Below are 24,021 nucleotides of genomic sequence, written 5' to 3' on the forward strand. Positions count from 1 at the left end.
CTCCAAGGTTTAATGATTTTGGGATTGGGAGTTGCAGTATTTCCGTCCCGCAAGCAGAAGACTGCTGGCCACTCTTCTGTCCCCTTTATCTGAAGATCCTTTGCTGCAGGCTCAGCTGTTCCAAGTTTATCTGCATCTCTGCGTGGATACAGTCCTAATTTCCAGGGATGCCAGGCATGGAAGACATCATTTTCCTTGAACTCCTGACCTTGCAATGTCAACACTGGCTGTGTAGGGCATTGCTGGAAAACCTAGGAAGGGTCTGGGCAGGTACCTGTGAGCATCTATAGGCTTCTAGACTGGCTGCTTTTACTGATGTAATAAATTTAATACTGGCTAATAAAATGTGTCAGAGCCACTTTGCCTCTCCTTGTAAAGGTCTCCCAAGAAGGCTGTGATTAAATGCAAAGCTGCAGCATTGAGGGAGCCTAACCAAGCATTAAATGCTGATGCTGTCCTAAATTTAAGGGCCTGGCTTCAACGTTTAAGTCTAGGACACATCCTGCTCGTCATTTTTATGACCCCACTGGTACCATAAGAGGTTCTGCCTGTGCTCTGGTTTTGAACCCTGGAGTTCTCACCCGCAGGGTCGTAGCTCCCTGGCCTCCACGGGCAGCAGGGTCATCCAAACCTCTCTGGATTTCAACTGGAGAAAGTGAGATTTGAGAGTGACTATTCGTAATAGTTTCTCCCAGGGACTCCACTATCACTCTTTAAGGAGGAGGTGTGGGTGCAGGAGGGGGTGTAGCATTTGTGGCTCCTTCTGGGCAGCCTGACTGTGGAATACTCCATCAGGAAGGTCCCTGGTAAAATAAGGGCTGGTGGCTCTGCTGATTGTAGCTCACCCATCTCCCTTCAGGTCCTGGAAGGAGAATATGAGAAAGATGTAGTGACAGGACAAGGGGGGATGAATTTAAACTGAGAGTGGGTTTAGATTGGATATTAGGAAGAAACTTTTCCCTGTGAGGGTGGGGAGGCCCTGGCACAGGGTGCCCAGAGAAGCTGGGGCTGCCCCTGGATCCCTGGGAGCGTCCAAGGCCAGGCTGGATGGGGCTTGGAGCAGCCTGGGACAGTGGAAGGTGTCCCTGCCCATGGGATGAGATGGGCTTTAAGGTCCCTTCCAACCCAAACCATTCTGTGGTTCTTTGATTGGGACAGAATGAGCACTCAGATTCAAAGACAAAGCATTAAATTCAAGGTTCACTTGGACTTTATGCAGGTCTCTGAGGCAGGGTCACCTCAACCTACATCAGCCCTGTGAAGGTTTCCCTGACGCGATCCTGGAAAACTCCAGAGATTTAGAGCAATTCCAGTGACACTCTTTTACTTCACAGTGTGCCCTCAGCTTGAGGGGAAATTCGAGGCTGGAGTCTGGCTTTCATGGCATTGCTGTCCCCCCCCCCCCAGGCAGGGGTGTAAGACTGAGGCGGTACCTTTTGAAGCCAGGCCAGTGGCATTTTTGATGCAGGAGGTGATGTCTACAGAAGAAATCCTGCTTAAAGGGGGGTCTGAGGTCACCCCAAAAGCACCAGGGCGTGGATCTCGGGGCTCCCCACTGGCAGCCGGGAGCGGAGCGCGTGGCTCGGGCCAGGCTGGGCTATTTTTACTCCGGGTCTGGTCCCGCAGCCACGCTGGCAGATGTGCTCCCAGCTGCAGATGACTTCCATGTGCAGCCCCTCGTGGCCGCTGGCCGGGGGCCCGGGGCGTAACGCGCTTCCTTAAAAGGCTCGGGAGGCGCCTGCAACGCCCCGGGGATGGGAGGGGATGAGGGGCCCCTTCCCGAGCTTCCTCCTCCCCCCGGCGCGCTGTGAAACCCCGGGATGCGCCCTGGCATCCTGGAGGGCTGCAGGGGCCGTGGAAAGCAGCTTTCCTGGGAAACGGAGGCGGCGCAGGCATTGGGAAAACCTTTCCCGTGCTGCAGAGGGGTGGGAGGACGGAGGGAAGGATCACTTTAACCTAAGTGCAGCTTTTAAACCCCGTGAGAGCAAAACGGGGGGGCTTGGCCATGCCCGGTGCACGGCGAGGTACCGGGCAGGCTCCTGTGTCCCTCGGCGCCACTGCAAGAGCCAGTTACAAGAATTAATAAATAAATAAATAAATAAATCACATTTACCCATTCCCCTCTTTTTAAATGAAGCCCTTGCAGTCTGCTCGGGGAAGGTGCCAAATAAACAGCGCAGCTTCCCCAGCTCAGCTGCCACGGCTTGGCTCATCCCCAGCCGAGCTGTCCCCTGTCCCCACGCAAGTGGCTCGGTGCTGGCGGGAAGTTTTGGGATCTGGGCTGCTCCTTGTGCCAGGAATAGGATGCCTGGACTGTAAATCCCCACGAGGACAAAGCCCAGAGCAGCCCTGCGAGCTCTTCTTGTGCCCTGGACAAGTCAGGGTGAGGCCCTTGGAACCCTGTGGATCATGTGCAGCACTGAGCAGGGAGCCTGAGGTGTCAGACCAGCTTCATTTGGTCTTGCAAGTGTTTTGGAGGGCAAGTCCTCCTCCTGGGAGCTGCTTCCAAAGGCATCATTGTTGTGTGTCCAGCACACGTGCAACATCTCCTGTTGTGGCCCCTGGGGATGCACGTGAAGGGCTTCAGAAAGCAGCAGGACAGCACCAGGTTGTCCTCTCCTCGTGCCAGTCCCACCCTGACCCATGGAAGAGCACCTGGAGATAAGCTCTGAATTGCAAGGGTCTCCTTTCCGAGATTTAACCAATGCAACCTGCTTCTCCAGAAGTCAATGCCCTCCCCCTGCTTTTGGTGTTCCAGCTGCCCTCTCCATGGCATGTGCCTGCAAGGCTCCATTCTTCCTTCCAGGCACCTCCAGCAGGCCATGGGAAGAGTTATCAAGCCCTGCCTGTGGACAGCAGCAGAGGCCGAGGGACGTTGAGGACATCAGCCCCACAGCCCAGAGCTGTACTGTGCCCTGGCCACTTCCATCTGCTTTGTGCTTTCAGCAGGGATTTTTGAAGGGGCAGGGAAATGTGCGTTGTTTCTGGGAATTTTAGCTTCCTTGGGTGAGCTCAGAGATGGACAGGAAGGGTAAAAATCATGGCTATGGAAAGTGAAGGAGACAGATGAAAATACTTATGGGGTCATTGATTCACACAGGTTGGAAGGGACACCCAGGGCTGGCTGAGGCCAAGTTGCTCCATGCCATGTCCAGCTGAGTTTAAATTCCTTCAGGATGGAGATTTCACAACCAAGACATCTCTGTCTCCACCTTTTTCCAAGCTGGAAATCTCCAGGTTGCCAGCAGCCTCTCAATGCTGTCCCCCCGAATACCCATACCACATTTATCCTCTCTTTGAGGCTGAAGCAGACTCAACATCCCCCCCCCAAATAATTGCTCTCCAGACCCTGGAAAATGACTCCACTGATACCCACGGCGCCTTTAACAAAGACAAACCCACGAGTTTCTCAAAACCTCCATTAGACTTTATTTAAAAGTTCTTTGTATAGACTTCCTGACACGGAATCCACAATAAAAATAAAATCCCCCTCCCTCCCGCTGCTCCCCCCTCCCCAGATTGCTTTGCTTTGTATTTTATAAAACATACAACATCAGAAGAATGCCAGAGACACCCTACACCACAATTTAAAGATTTGTTAACTGAGGCCTTGGTCCCAGCAGTGCATTTGCATTTGGAAACTTTGCTTCCTTTTCCTTGCTAGTTCAGTTGGCCACGTGTGGTACAAATGCATACAAAGATCTAGTCTGAGATCTAATCCAGCAAAAGGGGAAAAAAAAAAAATAGGAAGAGTGAAAATGGAACCACTTGTTTGTCAGAATCAGCTGCTCTCTTACACAAAGGCTTCCCCTGTAAAGTTATGCTCAGTTATGAGAAAGATAAAAGCAAGCAGGTAACAAGTTGCAGTGAAATTATTATGACTCTTTTTTTTTTTTTTTTTTTGACTCATTTTCATGGCACCTTAGATAGGCAGATTGCCAGAATTGGGGGAAAATAAGGCTAATTTAGAGACATGTTGAGAGACAATAACAATCTGCACTTAGGTAAATATTTGGCAACGTTGAAGCTATACAATATAACCCGGGCACATGTAGCACTCAGTCCACAAACAGTTTAGCACCATATTGATAGGTCATGCAGCAAAACCCTCTCCTCGGGGTTTGCTTGGGAGTTAAAAGCATGAAATATTACAGTGCAAGGTCGTCTATACCCTTAGCTTCTATAGGGACAAGGTGGCAAAGGTGATGCTGTCTCAGAGGTAAGTGTTGGCCAGCCCGTGGCTCTATGTCCCTATCGTCGTCACCACGCCGGGGTTGATGGTACCTGGTGGACAAAGAGGGAACAAATAAGCTTTTGATGCAAGATACTGAGGGAAGATAAATGAGGTAATTGCCAGGGCTTGCTGAGGAGTCCAACCCCATGCTGCAGCGTGGGAATGCCAGGGATTTGGCTGAGTGCCTCTTACCAGGGATGCAGAGTTTTTCACATTCTTTCTGCGTGTTGAACCTGTTCTCGTTGCCGCCGCAGCCGCCGTACCAGAAGCGGGCGCAGCTCTTGGTCTCAGGGTCGTAGTACCACTTCAGCACAAAGTTCCTGCAGGTGCCCTCGTCCTTCTGCAGCCGGCAGATATCCATGACTGTGGAAAAAAGCAGGAGCAACAGCGGTCAGTAGCACTCCTGGGTGAAGCACAGCCTTTTCTGAGTGTATCTGCAGGGCAGGGCTGGAATGCAAGCTGAGAAAGGGCATCCACGGCACAGACTGTGCACATCTCCTGTGCCTAAATCCCATCCCTTTCTTTGCAAAGAGAAGCTCTTTCCCTGGAGGTCACCAGCCCTGGTGCACAAGTCCTCTTCTGTGTTGCTGCCATGCACCCAGGAGCGATGAAGGGGGAGCGTTGCATGGCAGTGGTTGTCTGCAAATCCCTTGGATCTGTAGGAAATGAGTTGGCAGGTCTCAGAACTGAGAGAGGACTGGCTGGGCTGCAAGGGAAGAAGTATTGGCACCATCATTTTCCCACTAAAATGGCTGACTTCCTCTGACAAGAGAAATCTTCCATGTGAAGGTGCTCCTGGATCTACCACACATTGCTCAGGGCAACTTTCATCCCTTGCTGGGTGAGTGGGGAATAAAACAACAAAGCACTTGGATGTGGCAAAATGAAAATGCCAAATAACTTTACAAAAATAGAATTAAAAAGTATCTGATATCAGTCACTGATTTACCATCAGGTCACAAACCTCCCTTCACTCAGGGGTGCAGAAGGAGCTCGTGTCACCTCTGCTCAGCACAGAGAAGGGGGAGTCAGAAATCAGTATTGACCTTGAAGTTCAGCTTTGCTTTTGGGCTCCTACCAAAAGGTTCCCCATGCCTTAGGCAATCTCTTTGCCTTTTTTATATTCAGATTTTCTTTTTCCAAAGTCCATGTCCTTTCTTCCCCACCTTCCAAAACACTGAAATCCAGCAGATGTGAACACAGGAATGACTCTACCCCAAACCTGCACAGGAATCAAATCCAAAAACTAATCAAAACAGAAGAATTTCTTTTGCAAATATAACCTAATTTTCCCCTCTTTCAGTCTGAAATTAAACAAAAGCTTATCCAAAAATTTCCAAGAATTGATGGAGAGCAAGACCTAGGGAGTTAAAAAGTGTTTTAAGCTGTGGCAGGTTCAAAAGATGGGGAGAGCTGGGATTTTAATTCATCCCGTGGAGAAAATGTGCCTGGGCTCCTCAGTTATGCTTAACAATTACTTTTGTCATGGTCGAAACATGAATAACAATAAAAAAATAGAACCATAGAATCATTAAAGTTGGAAAAGCCCTCTAAGACCCTTGAGCCCAACCACTGCCCCTGCACTGCCAAGCTCCCCACTAAACCATGCCTCGAGTTCCACATCTACACATGAAAAATATATATAAGAAGTCAATAATTAAAGGGGATCACAGCATTTAAAAGGCTTCAAATGGGAAGTGGGTCTGGTGCATATTTTTGCACCCAAAGTGCCTTAAGGTTTGGGAGCTGAACTCATTTCTCAATGTTGCACCTGCTATGGGCTGAACCCAGAGCCTGAGCCACCACCCAGCACTTTAAAAGCTGAGCTGACTGAAGTCCTGTGTCTATTTTCCACGGGGGTTCAAGCTCTGGCTTTGCAGAAAATGAAAAGGGAATAAAGCGAGCAGAGAGTGGCGGGCAGGGACCTGAGCATCCCTCCAGGGCCCCTCGGCTGCTTTTCTTGGCTCTGTGCCCAGGGCAGAGCGGTGCCAAGTTGATGAAATATCACTTTAGCCTCAGCAACAGTTGCTGGAAATACCATCAAGGCATGTGACAATGATCAGAAGGGGCTAGCATGTAGGACAGGGCTAGCAGAAACACGTGCCCTCTGGAGAAAACCTCATCAGGGAGGGTTCCCTGCTCTCTGAGGGTGGAATACTGCTCTGGAGTGAAGCTACAGGTTCCTGCACTGCTTCCTCCAGCTTCTAAATCCTCAAACTACGGCCAGAGGATCCATGATGCCCATTTGCATCCCCAAAGCACCTTGAAATCCCCTTTTACCACCCCTGACATCTCTGTGGCTGCTGGTGGCCGCCTCCTCCTTGCCTCCACATCTCTACAGGGCTGCCAGTGACAAAAATTCCCAAGCGTGATTTAAGGATCCTAAAATAAACCTAAGAAAGTCAAATGGGGTGGAAGGGTCTGTAATTTGCCTTTTCAGACCCTGTCATGACCCTGCAAGGACTGAAGCCCTCCCTTTAGGTACCAGAGCTGTCTTCACTCCTTGGTTTCCCTCCCAGCTCCACAAAGAGCCCTGAAACCCCTCTGGGAGGGGGAGGCTGCTCTGATAAGGAAGATTTGCTGGGCTCTGTTCGCATCCCAACCCCTTGCTGAACCAACAGATGTGATTTCAAGCTACTTCACCCTTCCCAGGTCTTGAAGAGGTTTGCAAACACAACCCCTAAACCTCAGAAACTCCTTGAGGAGAGGAGGGCATTGCCATTTTCCTGCAGGCTCCTCCCTCAGCCTTGACTTTTATCTTTTGGTGATGAAGAAAAACACCTCCATGCAATACCTGAGCCCCACGGAGCCACTTTCCATCAGGTGTTTTGGTTGCAGGCAGTGAAATGTTGGGAATTCTCTGCATTTCAGCAGAGTGGTGGCACTTTGTGGTCACACAGAGATAACACAAACTGGTTTGGGACCGTGCCACGCTCCAGCTCAGCAAACACCGGTCTCTGATGAAATCCAGTGAGTTTTGCCACTCAGGTTGTGCCAACACAGCACGTCCTGGTGGGACAACACACATGCAAAGTGACTTGCTCATGCAAAGCAGATGGAAGGGCATGGTTGTGTGAAGGAGCAAGTGAAAACTGAGTCTGTACTACTTTTGATCGGTGGTTGGACAGGCTTGGATGCATGCTGTGAAATGGTCAAGGTGAAAGAATGGGTTTGCTTGGTTTGTGATGATTAATTTTTGTTGTGGGGGTGTTACCTGATGATAATCTTTTCTCAAGGGGTGGCTGCTGCATGGCTTTCTCAGCTGCTGCTGGAGGAGGAAAAAGCGCATGGGTTTGGATTTTAAACCGTGTTTTCTCTCTGATCCAAACATCATTTGACAATAGGATAAAATGTGAAAGGGTGAATCCTCATGGGGTACTTACATGGCTTTAAGCATTTGTTATTGCACTCAGCTTCGGTCTCAAATCTATTGGCATTACCTCCACAGCCACCATACCAACCCTGGCTGCAGAACTTGTGTTTGGAGTCAAAGAACCACACAATCTGATAGTCCTTGCACTGCATGCCCATGTCAAAGTCCAGCAAGCAAGGGTCTGACCAATCTGCATGGCAAAAGGTGCAATGGTTAAGTAACTCTGAGAGGGTTAAAAGCTGAAAAAGCAAAGAGAATGAAAAGAAAAAAAAGGGAAAATAAGGCCTGGTTCAGGACTGGTAGCATTCCCCTCTCTTAAGTTTTGTCTTGCTGGATGCAAACCTTCCCCAGCCTCCAGCTTACCTCTCCTTGCTCTTGGTTTTGTCACAGATCCAAACCCCAAATCCTTGGAGCAACACAGTGGGAACCCTTGCTCCCCCACTGGTGCACTCAGGACTGAGCCATCACACAAATCCCCCTCCCCTCTATTTTCAAAGCTATTTGTCTTGGCAGTAACTTCTAATCCTTAAGTGCGTTTATCTCTAAAAGCAAGTTGCACCTGGTGTATGTGAAGGCTAAATGAAGATTTAAAACTATGTCCCTTTCCTGCCCCAAAAAGGATAATTTAGGTCCAAATCCCTGGGTTTTTATTAGCTATGCTGGGCCATCCATGCTATTTTACCTATATAAGGAGGGCAGAATGTGGGCTTTTCTCCAAGGTCTCTCGGAAGATTTACGCATGGGTCTCTCCCATGAACTAGAGGAGGCTCAGCTAAACCCATCCGCAATCCCCTGCTCTCTTTAGTGTCTTTATCCTGTTGAAAACCTTTGGATTAGCATCCCTGAGGAATGCTCCCCCAAGGTTGCTGGCTGCCATAAATCCTCAGGCAGAGGCATTTGCCGCAAGTGGGTCATCAAGAGGAGCTGAGATGGAGAGGTCTGTGTGGAAGTGCAGAGCAAGCACACAGCACATCCATTGTCCTTGGAGCAGGAGGAGCCTGCACACCTGGGTTCCCAAGGGCTGGCGCCAAGGGGTTAAACAAGGGGTTAAACAAAGCCACGGGGTGCTTGTCACCTGGCGGGAACAAGGCTGCCGAGGGGATGTCAGTGCCAGGGAGAGGGGCCAGATGAGCAGGAGCACATGGGAAGGAAAGGACGATGGGTCATGCAGGAAGGAGAAATGAGTCGGTCCAGCACAAGCCCTTGGCCCCTCCGCTGCGAAAAGCTCCAGTAGTGCCACCAGCCAGGCATGAATGAGATCCATGCTCATCCCACTCAACACCAGCAGCCAGAGCTCAACGGCAGCTCCACAGCTCCTGGCTGAACACACTGAGCGGCAGCATTTCCCTGTGCTCTCAGACCACTTTGTGAAGAAAATGAGCCACAGTGCAAGCAAAACGTTTAAAGGAAAACATGGGAACAACGATCCAGGGATGAGTTTTGGATGACAGATCCATTTTTGGTGTGCCTGCTGTGGCTGTGCTGCTTGATGAAGGCCGAGAGCCCTTTCAGGTCCTTGGAGGAGGGGTTGTGACACTGGTGGTACCACTGAGTGTGACAGCACCGATGTGATGAGCTTGATGTCACCCAAAGCGATGAAATGTATGAACAGCTACGGTGATTATGGGTTGTTAACATGGGGTCAAACACAGAGTAGGGCCTCCCACTAGAACAGGGTGCTCCAAGCCCTGTCCAGCCTGGCCAAGCACTTGTTGGGAGCTGTGTGTTAAACCAAGGAGCCAAGACCTGGGATTTGCCCCAAATGGAGAGAGAGGGAACGAGGAAGCATCGGGTGATGTTCTGCATCCACACGTACGTCTAGGCACGTTGGGAGGACATGGGGCACAGCTTGTCCCTGAAGAGTGGCCAGTGCTTGGGTCATGACTCATCTCCCATCCTTATCATGGAAACAGCACCTGGTTGGAGTTTCCCAGGAAGACCAGAGCAACTTCAGGGGTTCTGGATCCCTCATGGGGCAGAGACTCCAATGCAGGGCTCCAACCCATGTGGCCAAGGATGTCATCAAGGCCATGATCAGTTGGCTTTGCAAAGCCAAGGACTTGCAGATCCTTTGATCTTGGTGAGACTGTGAGAGCCCCTGGCCCAGCACTCCCCCCATGGCCCGCACTCACCACTCTCAGGCCCCTCCAGTGGCTCGGTGTTGAGCATCATGTTGGCCAGGGACACCTGGGGCTGCGCCGGGGTCTCTGTGGAGGACAACCAGAGGGTCAGTCAAAGGGAAGGGCATCAGCAGCAGCACCCTCAATGCAGTCATAAACAAACTCCCTGGCCCCAGCTCCAGTGCAGGAGCCACATCTGGATCTGTTTAGCCGAGCACACACATCTGAGAAATGTTTATTGGAGGCAGCTGACAGGATGAGTAATCCCCAACTGCCCGGCTGCTCCAGGACAGGATCGCCTTCCGTCTCCAGCCAGTGGCTCTGCTTGGGCTCGTCCTTGGGGGTCACCATAGAGGAGCATCCTCAGGGCCCCATGTGACTGCTTTGGATGCCCCCACTCACCCCACAGCATCGACAGGGCAGGGGCTCAGGAACTGGGTGTGGCCTCTCTGGAGCCAGTTTAGCTTTGATCTCCTGGCCTTAGAGATGGCAGAATAAAAATGGCACCCCCCAGGGGAGCCAATCCATGATGAATCCATACTCTCTTGTTCCCTAAAGGGCTCTCTTGGACCACACTCCTTCCATCACACCTCACATCCTTCTAGGAGCTACGGTGAGGATTGTTACGGGTGAAAAAACTCCATGGGGCTGGAGGGCAGGAGGGGGCTGCAGCCACAGGAAAGGCTGGATTTGCTTTTCTTTAGTGTACAGTTTGGGTGTGGAAAAGGGGGACAATCCTACTCAGTGTCCAGGTCACAGCTTGTCACCACTGCCTACTCAGTTTGTTCCCATTCAAGATTTATTCTATGGGAAAAGCAGCTTCCCTGGGCATTGGGAGCTCCAATTTAGCACATGCAAATATTACTTCTACCCATTGATGTCTTTTCTCAACATTTTTGTGGGCATGTTTATTGCTTGTGAAGGTAAGAGACTGGTCCAAACCCACTGAAGCCAGAGGAAAGGCTCTCTCAATTGTCTCAGATGTGCCAGAGGAAGCCAGACACGGCACTGGCAGGACCAGCGCAAACTTCACACCACGAGGCCAAGTCACCTCTGTGCCAACTGCATTAAAAAAAATTGGCTGTGTCTTAGACAGCAACTTTTGGCCATGCCAGAGGGTTTGGGGAGGCTCACATTGGATCTGCACACATGGAGCTTGGATGCCCAAGGGACTCTGTTTCATGTCTTCTTTGCGTTTCTTTCTGGATAGTATGGGAAGCAGACCGGTAGCTATGGAAATGGTGATCAGAGAAGCAGCTTTTCTTGCTTATTTTGAAATTGGGCTGGACTGAGTTTACCAGTTTGACTCATTAATAATTGCAGTAGTGCAGGCTAGACCGCCACCAAGACCTTTTGCATCAATGTACAAAACCTGCAGCATGTAACAAACCCCACTCTGGGACTGCCTTTAATTATCCCACATTCTGTGTGCATTTTAACTCCACTGAAGTGCAACTCCCATTTTTCAAAGAAACACATCTGCCACGTCTGCTGATCCAGAGGGTGGCAGACATGAAGTGACACAACTGAGCACAGCCAGACTGTTGGTACCAACTGATTCCTGATCCCTTTTCTTGTCCTTCCCACTTTTTGTGTCTGCTTAATGAAAAAAAATGAATGTCCAAAGGCTTTCAAGAGTCACTTACTTGTGCTGAATGACCCTGTGTAGGTTACTTTGGGCTGTGATTTCTGGTAGCCAGTGATGACGACGATGTATTTTTGCCCACTCCTGAGCCCTCGGATGACGTGTTCGGTGCCAGTCAGGTTTTGCCTCTGCACAAGGGAGTGGTCGTGGGCCAAGGTGACAGTGACATCAAAGGTGTTGTGTGGCTCGGGGCTGGCCCAGCGCAGCCTGGCACTGCTCTCGGTGACATCTGTGATCTGGATGTCGTGGGTCTTTGCTGCAGGGCAGAATCAGAAGGGACACCAAGCAGTGAATGAAGAGGGAAAGATCTCAAGGAAAAAGTGTCTCAGTGATGCAGAATCTTCTTTCCATGGCAAGTGCAAGCCAAGCTGGGACTTGGCTGTCTCAGATGCCACTGCAGGAGAGGCTTTGTTTTCCATAGACCAGATGATTTCACCAAGTGGTTTATTTATATTTAATAATCTGTTGCAATCTAGCAAATCAAAACTTTTTTTTTTTTTAAACAAGATTCTCACAGCTTGAAATTCCCAGCACTTTCCCAACAGCTGTAAATGTGCTCAGTCAGATCCTTCTCTAGGGTGCAGCAGATTCACTGAGCTGCTGAAGACCTTCAAGCCAAGCCTGCTTAAGAGTGAACATAAAATCACAGACTGGTTTGGGTTGGAAGGGACCTTAAAGACCATCTCGTTCCAACCCCCCACCGTGGGCAGGGACGCCTTCCACTAGACCAGGTTGTTCCAAGCACCATCCAACCTGGTCTTGAACACTTCTGGGGATGATAACATAACCTTAACAGGTCAAAGAAGTTATTATGGAAAGGTTTTCCTGCTCTGGCAGAGTACTGGATGAGACCTTTATAAACACTGCTTAAAGCACTGGTGGAGCAAGAAACACCCAGAAAAGTTTATTCCCCTCAAGCTGATGAAAGCATTAGCCTTGCAAAAGCTGATTGCTTTTATTTATTGCTTTTTACTTATTATTTATGCAGGGACTTGCCATCAGTCACTGGATGAGCATCCCTGTGCTTGGACACATTCTTTGATCCTTGCTCAGCTAGTGCAGATCTGCCTGCACCCCCTTGCAAAAATACCTGGGAAACCTCCTTTGTATGAACTGTGCTCGTATGAAAGAGGCTTGGCATTCCCAAATAGGTCTCCACACTGATCCATTGGTGAACCAGCTATTCCTATTATCTGAGAGTTCAAACAATGCCATTATATGAATCACCATAAATAGCAAAACTTGGCCAAGGCGTGACGCTATGAGGAAATAATGGAAACAAATGAACCACACTAGAAAGAGAAGTTCTCTGTAGCTGGACGGATTGTTCCTGCTTGTGTTTTGCCTAGGGGCCACCTGTCCCTCACCCATTTTTGCACAAAATTCTTAACACAAAGTGACAACGCCCCAGCACAGATTTCCAGGTTTACACCTAAAACCAAAATTTGGCCTCTGGGTGACATTTCCTACAGGAATAATCCTCTCAGGGGGCAAGAAGAGCCACAACCTGCTGTGGTTCAGCCTAGAGGGAGGCACTGCCCGCATGGGGAGAGCTGTTCACATACCGCTGTGTCTCCTCCTGCCACCGGCCGCGGTGGCTGTGGCGTTGGTGGCGGCCCGGCCACTGGCTTTGGCGTGGGCAGTGGCACCGGCTGCTCCCTGGGCAGTGGCATTCCCCTGGACCACAGAGCTGGCCGGGGTGGTCTCGGTGGCTCTGGCCTGGGTTGTGGTGCTGGCAGGAGTGGTTCTGGCATGGGTACTCGCCACTGGCTTGATGGTTGCGCTGACCGTGGTGCTGGCAGTGAAGGTCTGGGTGATGGTGGCGTTGGGAGCCACAAACCTGAGCAGAATTTTGGAAGCAGAAAGGAGCTGATGTAGAAACCATTGGCAAGAACCCACCTGGGGTCAAGAGTCTTTGCCAGCTTTAGATTTGCCCACAGTGAAGAGTGAAAAGTGCTTAAATCCAAGCAGTGAAAAGTGCTTGGAGCAACCCTGTGTCTAGTGGAAGTTGTCCCTGCCCAGGCAGGGGGTCGGAACAAGTTGGGCTTTAAAGTTCCCTCCAACCCAAACTGTTCTGTGATTCTGTGATAAGAGTGAATTCAACAGAGAGATCTGCAGCATGCCTGACTTCAAGGGGCTTGACCTTCTAAAGCCATGACAGCTCTCGGCCACCAGTGAGTCATGGTGACACAAGCTTTCACTTCTCTTCAGAAAATATTAGTATGGATTCTGTCATGGATCACAGATAATCCAGGGCAGCCCAGCCTCTGAAAATAATGTTTTGAGTAGAAAGCCCCAAATTAATAGTAATTTCTGGAAATCCTGACCTACATGATCAAACTCAGCATGTACCTCCTTCATATTTTTATACCTATATAAATATGACATTTACCCCAAATTTACAATTATACGTTAGCTTATAAGATATCTCTGTTGCTCTTTTGACACAGCACTGAGGGAACTAGTAAAATTAATTAAAACATTATTAAAATTATATTAATGAAAAGATAATCCTGCTTGCTTGCATTGAAGTTGCTTTTTCTTTCCAAAGCATTACTCACACTGCTTTCTGCCCGGTGAGCACGGGGTGCTGGCTCTGGGCTTGCTGACCATTCTGGAACCACTCACACTGTTTCCTTATCTCTGGAGACAAGTAGAAAGCAAATTCACCTGGAGACAGAGAGAGCCATTAAACACTGGAGTTGGGGATGGTCGATACCCACCACCAACACATTACATGTATTTCTTTTTAATTAAAAAAAAAAGCAACCAACTTTTCTCTTCTTGCTACTGTTTGGTTACTGGGATGGGAGATTTGTTATTCCAGTTCACAAACACGAGGGCCTTAACTACAAGAGAGCTGTTTGCCTGAGTCTGTAATGTATAAACACATTTCTTGTAACAAGGTACTTCCAACCACACAGGTAATGGTTTTTTCCAAGAGTTAGAAGTTTCCAGGACTGCTGTAAGCAGTAAATGGAAAAAGAAAACTGAGATAACCTAAACATTTATTTCCAGATGTTTGCTTCCTATTTAGTGCAAGACATTCCTGAATCTGTGCTGTATCACCCCTTAATCTGATTTTCAGGAATTTTTGCTGAAAACTAGCTTTCCTAGAAGAGGTCCATTTCTTATCCTTGCTGGGCGAGTGTGTTTAGGAGCTCTGGCAGCTGGAGGTCCAGCCTGGGGTCTCTAGCTAAGCTGAGATGCAAATTTTTGAGGCACAGTCAGCACATCCCAAACACAGCAGCATTATTTATCCCTGAGCAAACAATCCTGTCCATCTGGTCCTTCAATTTGCATACAGCAACTGCAGATCTCAGCCTGAGCCAGCCAAGGGCCTGCTGGACATGATGTTTATGCTGAAGTTGGGAGGAAAGATTTTCTGGGTGTTCAAGGAGCTCCAAGGGAGCTCTAGCAGGCTGCAAAGGGCCTCAGCAGGACCTATGTGAGAGGCAAGCCAGGCAGGATGAGATCAGAACCCACAGGTGAGCCCATGGAGACCAAGGCAAAGCGCACTGAAGTGCAAACTGCTTGGTGGATCAACATGGAATGGGATGGGAGGCCAAAGTGAACAAAACCCAGACATACTCAGGTAGGTAAATATGAGCAGCCCAAATTGCACCAAACAGTACAAACCATAGAAAAAGAGTCTAAGTTCAGTGGGTGCTGCTGCCCAAAGCCTTTCAGATTAACCCCTCTGAGGCCACGTGTTGCCCCTTCCATGACACTTTGGCTGCAGGATGTTACACTTACTTCTGATAAAGGATGGCAGCAGTGTCCCAAAACGCAGCAAGGGCTCTTCATGGAGCTCTCCTGGCTTATCGACCAGCTTGAAGAACACATCGTTTGGCTCGCTGGCGAGGCTGTAGATATTCTTGGCATTCACCTTCCTGCCGATGCCCAAGATAACAAAGAAGTACCCTTTGCATTTTGCATTGATGACAACCGTCTGCAGGTGCTCAAATTCTTTTTTGTTCACTTTTCCTGTCATCATCAGAACTATGACTTTTAGGTCCCGAGGGTTTGGCGCACTTTCAAAAACATGAGCGATTGTGTGTTCAATTGCACTTCCTAGAGCCCTCGTGCCATGGAGCTGGGTCATTTGGTTGTGGAGGTAATTAATGATCTTCTCTTTGGATGCATAATCAGTTAGTGAGAACTCAGTTTTTACTGGTGGGAAGCTTGAGTTGGTTTCGTGTTCGTAAGGTGCTTGCTGGAGAACGGCCACTCTGGCATGGTGCTGGGATACTTTTGGCTCTGAGCTGATTTCCAGGTTAGTTACAAGGTGGGAAATGTACTTCCTCATCTCACTGAACTGCAGAGGGGTGGTGGACTCAGAGCTGTCCAGGATAAAGGCTATGTCCGTGTCCACATCTGTGGGGGCTGCCCTTCTGTCTCTGAATGCAGGTCTCTGGCCACCTATACCGCAGCTGGGATGGGGGTCACACACATCTGGGGAAGAAATACAGTGGGTTTCACCTGCAGGACCTGAACACAACGCTCCCTCATCACTGTAAACATCTCTTGCATCACATGAAATACCATCAAGGCCTGGACACTTGCTGGTCCATTGCTTGATGCCAAAGTCATTTCATCCCACAACACATTCAGTTATGTGTTCAGTATTTTTTTATCTGCTCCTTTGTCCAAGGGGATCCCTGAAGCACTCTGTCATAAGTGGCAGAAGGCCATCTTTTAGAGCACTTAACTATCAGTATTTGGGCTGTGAAAGCAGCAACCAGACAAAAAAGGAGCTTCTCTTTACAAAGTAGAGAACACCCAGCGAGCCTCGTTCACAATGCCAATGTTTTCTGCTCAACCCGAGAATGCCTTGTATTCATCAACAAAAGGGCTGACTCCCAACTGGGTTTCCCTTCCTATGACTGACTGCTGCATGACCAGAAGGATTTGGAACTGTCTAGAGGAGAAATTGGATGCTTTACCCAAACAAATGTGACAAGTCAAGAGCCTCTGAATGGTTTCATTCAGCTGACTGCCGCTGGTTGGAAGAACAATGGCATGACCAACCGCTGTGTTGTTGATCTGGTGAGAAGGAAACAGAAAAACACGGAGTCGGTAATACTGCCTTCTGTTATTCTCAGCTCAAAGGAGGGGAGGGCAATCCACAACTCTGAGGGATTCTCTGCTCAGCGCAATGCTCTCGGTGGATCCCTTTTGGAGGAGCCTCATGTCCCCGATGTCAGTTTAGAGTCATAAACTCCAAGAACAGGGACTGCTTGAACCAGTACTCAGTGAGTTCATCTGGGGCTTTTTCGTGGCTTTCAATCTCTGCCTGTCCACTCTCCCTCTGCCATCAAAGCTAATGTACTCCCACCTTCCCACCCTTTGCCTTTCTGTCAAACTCTTCCTTCTGTTTCATCCCCCACCTGGAACCCTGGAGCCATGGCCTGGGAAAAGAGTGACTCATGAGAGTCTCACTAGCATTTCCCAGCCTGTGCCATGGTGATTATGGAATTAGGGTTTTTCTCCTAATGGATGGATGAGTTTTGCCAGCAATGCTCTGTTCCACACTTGAGAGGCCTGTGGAAGCCAAGCATTGCCTGTGGCATCCAACACCATCAAACCAGACCAAGGTCATGAGCAGAAAACAGAGAAAGGGTGAAGGGCCCCAACCTCCAGAGCTCTGGCAAGAACCGCATCCTGCCTGCTGGTGAGGAACACGGGCACGACCCCGGCATCATAGAGCTTCAGCACGGCATCATTGAGCTGTGGGGATGCTCTCGTGTCCCCGTTGCTGAAGAAGACAGCCACCTTCCTCATCAGGAAGCCGCTGCGGGCACGCTTGAAGGTATTCCTGGCCACGAAGGACATGGCAGTTTCTAGGCTGCGTGGCTTCGTGGTCAGGGTTGCCTGAAAGTTTTGGATCTGCTGGAGGAGGCTGGATTTCTTCCTGGCATCAGCAAAGCGGATCTCGGTGGTGACCTCGTTGTTGTAGGTGACCAGAGCCACCCGTGCCCCCCGGGGACAGTTGCTCTCGGCGATGGTTAAGTTGTTGACCACTCTGAGCACGGTTTGCTTCATCCTGTTGAAAACCTCCCTCACGACGCCCGAGGAGGTGTCAATAGCAAAGGCCAGCTCAGTTGGGAAGACAGGGCACTCCTTGGGACCTGTTGGGAATGTGCATTGGAAATAAGTCATGCCTTAAACAGCTCTCAGGATTCAAGGACAGCGTCCTCAGCCAGGGTGAATCGTTCATATGTGGGGAGAGTGACAATCGTGACACGCAGCCACCCTGGGGTTTAAGGGATTCAATGAGACTTACCATAGCAGCAAGCTGTGGAAAAGATGGAGAGAAAAAACCAGCTTGGTCAGTGCCATTCTTGTAACATGATGGGCAAATAAGGGTAGAGGGAGGCGCTTAGCAAAGCACTGAGGTACTCACGGCATTTGTCTTTGATGTTCCGCACCAGCGCACATTGCTTTAGGAAATAAAGGGGGGAAAAGAGATGTGTCACACAGCCAACCCGAGGGTGTTTCAAAACAAGAAAGAAATTATGCCACACTTACATCTCTGGATTCTCCTTTCTCGCCTTTAAGGCCCTGTTTCAAAGAATGAAGAGAACTTGAGTGCAATGTGTATCTCCAGGGTGCCCCACGAACACTCTCGGAATAACTACTGTACCATGGGTCATGCCAAGAGCCAAGCGAAAGCCTGTCTGTTCTCAGCTGTGTTTCCAGCAACAGGGGGAAGGGCTTTTCTGTGTGAGGAGTAAACCTAGCTGAAGCCAAACCCAAAAGGGGGGTTGGAACTAGATGGTCTTTAAGGTCCCTTCCAACCCAGACCATTCTATAAGTTACAATGCTCCAGGTTCACATGAAGAGCTAGGGTGCCTTATACCAGCCAGATTTGGTCATGGACCATATCCTGTGTGGGATGGTAAATGATAAAGAGCTGGGGATCTCCTAGAAGGAGTTTTAAGGGCCATATTGCAATGGGGAAATCCTAATGCCTGGTAAGAGCATGTCTCTTGGCTTTTTCCTTCTGTTTGAGGAGGAGTAAATATTTGTCAGTGATAAACAGCTACTTAGAAATTTATAGAGACACATCCAAGACAAATAAAGAGGAATTTCCCCCACTTGAAATCAGCAGCAGACAGTGACGGGCTTATTTTTCAACCCCTTGCACCCATAGGGACCACAACACGAAGCCAATCAGCAGTGCAATGAACACTTACAGATGGCCCAGGATATCCAATCTCTCCTTTCTGACCAGGTGTCCCAGGTTGTCCTGCATTTCCCTAGAAAGAGAGAACAGAGAAGTCCTCTCCATGAACATCTGTGGGAGGACTCCCAGGAGCACTTGGAGGAAAAAATATGTCCATCCTCCAGGGCATTCATGCAGAAAGGAAAAATTGTGCCATGGTCCAACTTACTCTGCGACCTCTGTTTCCTTTGGGGCCAGGGCCTCCAGCGACACCACGGTCACCAGGTCCACCCTAGAAGGAGAAAACCACAAACAGCAGCTCTAAACCTGCACAGGCCCATGGAAAATTGCTTGGAAAAATGAATGCACAGCTCATGGGCTGCACCTACCTTTGGCCCTGCATAACCTATGAAGCCGCGTTCTCCCTGAAACAACAGAAAGGTTAATTTGAATACGTTCTAGAAAATGCCCTTATCCCTCTGCACTGGAGATCTTGGCTGCTTCCCTGTCCTTGTTAAGGAGGTGGGAATGATGAGCAGACACCTACCTTCCTGCCTTTAGGACCCGGGCCACCAATTCCATCTCGTCCATCATCACCCTAAAATTGGAAAGCCAAAGTCATTGATTTGTAAATTATATGTCATATGTAAACAACTTAAACCCCACAGGTCCTGCAGCATCAATAGAAAGAACCCACTGAAGCCACAGGCCTTTGTGAAACTCTAAAATGTTCCTTAAAGTTCCTTAAGTGTCCACAGAGGTGTGAGGGCTTGGCCACACTCACCATCTCTCCTCGTGGGCCTGGCTGTCCATTCGGCCCTTTGAGTCCAGGATTTCCAGGCTCACCCTACAAAGAGGAGCATCTGTTAAAGCATGTGCTGAAACTCCAGGCAACTCTGAGCGTTCCCCACCCCATCAACACTGGTTTCTTTGCACAGAGCAGTCTGCAGCCCTCCTTGTGGCTGAAAGGCATGACTGGACCTATACAGCCTGAAATGCTGCCAAGTGCATGATCTTTAGTGGGACCTTCGGTGATTTCAGGAAAGATAAAACCTTCCCACGTGGGCATTTTCTGAGAATCTGCCCAGGAAAGTTGCTTGAGAATCTCAGTTGCTCAGTTACTTTTGCCTTTCTGTTCACTGAAATGGGAGCCTAATTAGAGAACCAGAGCACAGAGAGTTGCTTCTCTCCACACTGTGCAAGTCCAAGAGGTTCATCTCAAGGATTTCTTGAAGCCCATGCAAAATCCAGAAGCTTTTCAATGCAGCTTTAGTTGCTGATGCCCAGTGCTCCTGAAGACATACCTTCCTTCCCAGGGGACCAATCCTGCCACGTTCTCCTGCAGGTCCTGGAGGTCCACTCCCAGCCTGGAATGGAAATGCAGAGAGGCATGTTGGCAACGTGTCAAGAAAACCTGGGTGCCAGAAACTAGGGAATTGGGTAACCGTAGAAATCATGTATTGACTACTAGGGCTGGTGTCTCTCAAAACACCTCAGGAAATTCAGAAGTCTGCTTCATGTTTGGGAAGAGCTGGAGGTCCAGCTCAGTTCAATGCAAGTGTCAGCAGCAATTTGTACTGTCCCTAAGAGAACACCCATGGGAAAGCAGGAGGGGGAAACTCATGCAGGGGTTGGGGAAATGCAATATGGCTTCATGTTGATGGGTCTGGCTGAGGAACACAGCAGGAGGGAGAAATAAATACATGAGGTGGCCCCAGCAGGCATGTGAGATGGTCATGCTCTGGCTTCAGAGGATGAAACATCAGAGGTGCCCCACCAGTCACTCAGGGATCCTCTTTAGTTAAAATTGCAATAATGGGCCAAACACTGAAGTCCTGACCCCTCTGTGGTTGCTTTTAGCTCTTTCTCTTCTGTAACTCTTGATCAAGAAGTCTTAAGCATAAGTTGAGAGGAGAATCATGCTGGAAGAGTGTGTTAAAAGAGAGTGAAGCAGAGTTGGAGCCCTAAGAGAGGGGAATGGGAAGACACATTGGAATCTTATTAGTTCAACAACGGTATAATTGGGTCAATGGGTCAAGCAGCAGAAGGATTACCCTGGGTCCAGGGACACCCTGCTCTCCTCTGATGCCTGGCGTGCCAACCTGGCCAGGTGGACCCTGTGTGGGGAGAAAAGAGAAGCTGTCAGCACACATGGGCAGAAGCACACCAAGATCCAAGGGGAAGCAAACGCTGAGGTGTCTGAGGGATGCTTCGCAAACACGTCACACCTTGGCTGGTGGGAATGCAGTGGCAGGTGGGACAGCCAGCCCACAGCACATCCAAAAATACCCAAATCCCAACAGTCCTTGAGGATGACACTCTTTGAGGAAGTGGCTGTGATGAAGTAACACCACAGCACCATGAGGCAAAGCTTTTTCTCTGCTGTGAACTCACTGACCTGTGGCCCTCGCATGCCTTGTTCTCCAGCTGGCCCTGCTTGACCAGGCGAGCCCTTGGTGCCCTGGAAGTACAAAACAGGACAGTGCAGGTTAGCATGGGAGGACATGGTCAGCACCATGGGAGGGCAAAGGAGAGATCAGGGTATCCACAGCTGCACAAAGAGCAGGGAAGAACAGATTTTCAGTTGGGTTTTTTCCTTGTTTATTTTCTAGATACGGTGAAAGCAGAGAAGAAGCACAGCGATGGTGGGGGCAATTTGCCTCCTGCAATTGATGGGCATCAACCATCGTGCTTTGGCCCGGTTACACTGCTCCAGCAGCACATGGGGATAAAAATCCAACCAGGGAATGCTGTAGAAGACAGGCAGGCATGTGGATAGTTGGTTCTGCTCCGAGCCCAGCAAGAAGCACACAGGGAGATGAGCCTGAGGAGGAGGAGGGAAATTTGGAGGAGAGAGGAAGAAGCAAAGCCTGCACGTCCCTTCTCTTGGCACATCTCTCTGGGTGCTGAGGCTGCCTGGCCTGTGGTGTGGCAGGAGCCTCAACTGTTGTCCCATCACCACCTACCTTAACTCCTATGGGCCCTCTTCGTCCTGCCATGCCCTGCAAACGAAGGAACAATGAGGCTTGTTACTCTAACATGTAAGCACACCTTTCCCTATTGCTTTTAGATCCATGTATCAATCCTTCTCATAGTCCAAAATTACATTTGGATGGTTTAAACTACTAGGGGGAAAGGGAGAGGGAAATCCACATGGCCCTCTCTTTTAAATCAGACTTAGGCATGTTTTCTTCCTCCTCACATCCCCCATGTAAGTGAGCTGCTCTCTCATGTATGCCAGGAGTATGTCACCATCCCTGGGATAGGAAGGCCATGCATCAGGGAACACATCCAGACATCCCAACTCCAGTTTGGTTTTTGCCTTTCCAAAACCAGCAGCCAAATGCAGATGCACATCATGGAATCACAGACTGGTTTGGGTTGGAAGGAACCTTCAAGACCATCTAATTCCAAACCCCTGCCATGGGCAAGGACACCTTCAAGGACATCTTCCACTAGACCAGGTTGTTCCAAGCACCATCCAGCCTGGCCTTATAGATGAATCAGGTGTAACTCCACTGATCCAAGCACTGAGTTATTTGCGTGGGAATAAATTTGACTTTTAAGTCTCTACTACAAGTCAGGAAGCCATGAGGCATTTTCATTCTGAGAGTTTTTTTCTTTTTTTGGAGTGGCTTGTTGGGTTTTGAGGTTGAATTCCTGATGCTTGTGAAAAAAAAAAAAAACCACATGGAAAGGAAGGAGGGGAAAAGTTACTGTCAATCTAAGCTTGGGCCTTGCTGGCTGGAGGTCTGGCAACTCACCTTCCTCCCGACTCCACCATCTTGGCCCTCCAGCCCTGCAGGTCCTGGATCTCCCTAAGGGAAAAACAAAACTCAGGTGAGAGCCCTGAGATGAGGAGGCAGTGGGAAAACAGATTCAGTTCTCAAAAAATGGCTCTTTTCATGCTTTCACACAAATTCATAGATCTGCTTCGGTGGAAATCCTTCTAACAACTCACAGAGACTTTCCACCAAGTTTCTGAGCCAGCACAAGTCAACATTCCTAATCTTTGGGGAATGCCTTCTGACAGTTTAGGATGCACTTTTTTGTTGTGAACTGATATGAAAACAGATGGGTTTTGAAATTTTGTCAGGAGTGTGTGGGGTTGTTTTTTTTTTTCTTGCCAAGGTTTCAGGTGAATAGGAGGTTCAGATTTGGTATAATCTAATCAGTTCTCTGCTTTTGTATATGACCCGTGAGAACATACGAAGGCAATTTCCAAGTACGAAGTTATTTTCAGAGGCAATATCCCAAAAGCCATTGTAAAATAATAATAAACATTTTTTTAACAGTGCTTTTTACACAAAACATCTTCTAAAGTGACATCTTCCCAGAGAAAGTTTTGGTTGCAAACCAACAACATTTTCTAGTGGAAAAAAATATTCCATCTGACAAGGCACAATGAGTTTAAGAAACTTGTATCTTTTTGGCAGCATCCTTTTTTCTCCCTTTCTCTGTCCCATTCTGTTGTAAAAACCAAAAAACAACACAAGACAACAAAGAAATGTTACCATTGGTCCAATTTCACCCTTTTGTCCTCTGGAGCCCCGTTGAGTATTATCAGCTCCTGAATCTCCCTGAAAGCAACAGAGCAATGAGAAACATCTGTGTAAGTGGGACATGAAAATCAAATCTCATAAACTACTCTGCTAGAGCTGAGAACCAACTTTTCTTTTTTTCCTCTTTTGACTGAATTAGATGAAGTGTTGCTGCTGTTTTCAGACAGACACAGCTTTTCAACTGAGAAATAATACTGAAGAAGACAAGGAAGGGGAATTTTAACATGGTGAAACAGTGGTTGATATGGTACCTGCATGTCACCTCCAAATCCTTGCTCTGTCATGGGACCTGCCACTGTCAAGCAGCATTTAATAGGCCAGAGCCACCCTCTGTGATGACCCCAGGATCAGTGGAAAGTGGGTAGAAAATCAAGAAGATGCCTTAGCAGTACTTACCGGATCTCCACGGAGCCCACGGTCACCTCGTTCTCCTCGTTCACCCTTAACTCCCTTATCTCCCTGTGGGAAGAGATGGAGAGTTAGGAAGAGCAGCCCTTGTCTGTCAAAAGCATCTCTGCCCAGCCCTCAGCCCTGAGGAGAGCACGATGGCTTTCCACCCTCCCCTGGTTCAAATCCACCTCTGCCCCATCATTTAGCTCCACTGTAAAAGAGATTAAAACCTACCCTCCTGCCAGAATATCCCTTCTCTCCAGAAGAGCCGGGCAACCCCTTGTCTCCCTAAAGAAAGAAAAGTATTTTAGAATATTTGCCACTTCCAGGGTGCTTTTTAGGTACTTCACTGAAGCATCGAGTTATTAAGAGAAAAGCAATTAAAATGACTGACCTCTTCTCCATCAATGCCATCCAGACCCATTTCTCCCAGTTCACCCTGTGGAAGGGAGGCAAGGGGCAAATGCTCACTAAGAGGAAGGGAGAATGGGGGGGGGGGGGCAATATTGATCTGCCACACAGTCATGCT

The 24,021-nt window shown here is 48.9% G+C and overlaps 1 protein-coding gene across 13 annotated transcripts in view; it reads right to left on the reverse strand.

The window, feature by feature from the left end:
• Positions 1–3,405: 3,405 nt before the first annotated feature.
• The window catches only part of COL6A3 (collagen type VI alpha 3 chain), a 58,765-nt gene continuing 38,149 nt past the window's right edge, over positions 3,406–24,021 (reverse strand). For 7 of the 13 annotated variants that reach the window (XM_042035240.1, XM_042035239.1, XM_042035246.1 and 4 more), the window contains 28 exons: positions 23,887–23,931; positions 23,727–23,780; positions 23,499–23,561; positions 23,055–23,120; positions 22,305–22,358; positions 21,507–21,542; positions 20,939–21,001; positions 20,595–20,657; positions 19,845–19,907; positions 19,325–19,387; positions 19,088–19,138; positions 18,930–18,965; positions 18,770–18,832; positions 18,572–18,634; positions 17,904–17,936; positions 17,779–17,815; positions 17,659–17,670; positions 17,010–17,503; positions 16,319–16,418; positions 15,129–15,827; positions 13,934–14,042; positions 12,938–13,212; positions 11,374–11,628; positions 9,740–9,814; positions 7,618–7,797; positions 7,449–7,502; positions 4,427–4,597; positions 3,406–4,284 (listed from right to left, as the gene is read on the reverse strand). In XM_042035240.1, coding sequence (XP_041891174.1) covers positions 4,244–4,284; positions 4,427–4,597; positions 7,449–7,502; positions 7,618–7,797; positions 9,740–9,814; positions 11,374–11,628; positions 12,938–13,212; positions 13,934–14,042; positions 15,129–15,827; positions 16,319–16,418; positions 17,010–17,503; positions 17,659–17,670; positions 17,779–17,815; positions 17,904–17,936; positions 18,572–18,634; positions 18,770–18,832; positions 18,930–18,965; positions 19,088–19,138; positions 19,325–19,387; positions 19,845–19,907; positions 20,595–20,657; positions 20,939–21,001; positions 21,507–21,542; positions 22,305–22,358; positions 23,055–23,120; positions 23,499–23,561; positions 23,727–23,780; positions 23,887–23,931 — 3,318 coding nt within the window. In that variant the 3' untranslated portion in view covers positions 3,406–4,243. The remainder of the gene's footprint in view (positions 4,285–4,426; positions 4,598–7,448; positions 7,503–7,617; positions 7,798–9,739; positions 9,815–11,373; positions 11,629–12,937; positions 13,213–13,933; positions 14,043–15,128; positions 15,828–16,318; positions 16,419–17,009; positions 17,504–17,658; positions 17,671–17,778; positions 17,816–17,903; positions 17,937–18,571; positions 18,635–18,769; positions 18,833–18,929; positions 18,966–19,087; positions 19,139–19,324; positions 19,388–19,844; positions 19,908–20,594; positions 20,658–20,938; positions 21,002–21,506; positions 21,543–22,304; positions 22,359–23,054; positions 23,121–23,498; positions 23,562–23,726; positions 23,781–23,886; positions 23,932–24,021) is intronic. The other 6 variants (XM_042035244.1, XM_042035250.1, XM_042035251.1 and 3 more) reach the window with 4 other exon arrangements.

This window comes from Corvus kubaryi, unplaced genomic scaffold, assembly GCF_017639235.1.
Source record: "Corvus kubaryi isolate FWS band 111438036 unplaced genomic scaffold, C.kubaryi_AGA036_p1.0 37383, whole genome shotgun sequence".
Classification (NCBI taxonomy): domain Eukaryota; kingdom Metazoa; phylum Chordata; class Aves; order Passeriformes; family Corvidae; genus Corvus; species Corvus kubaryi.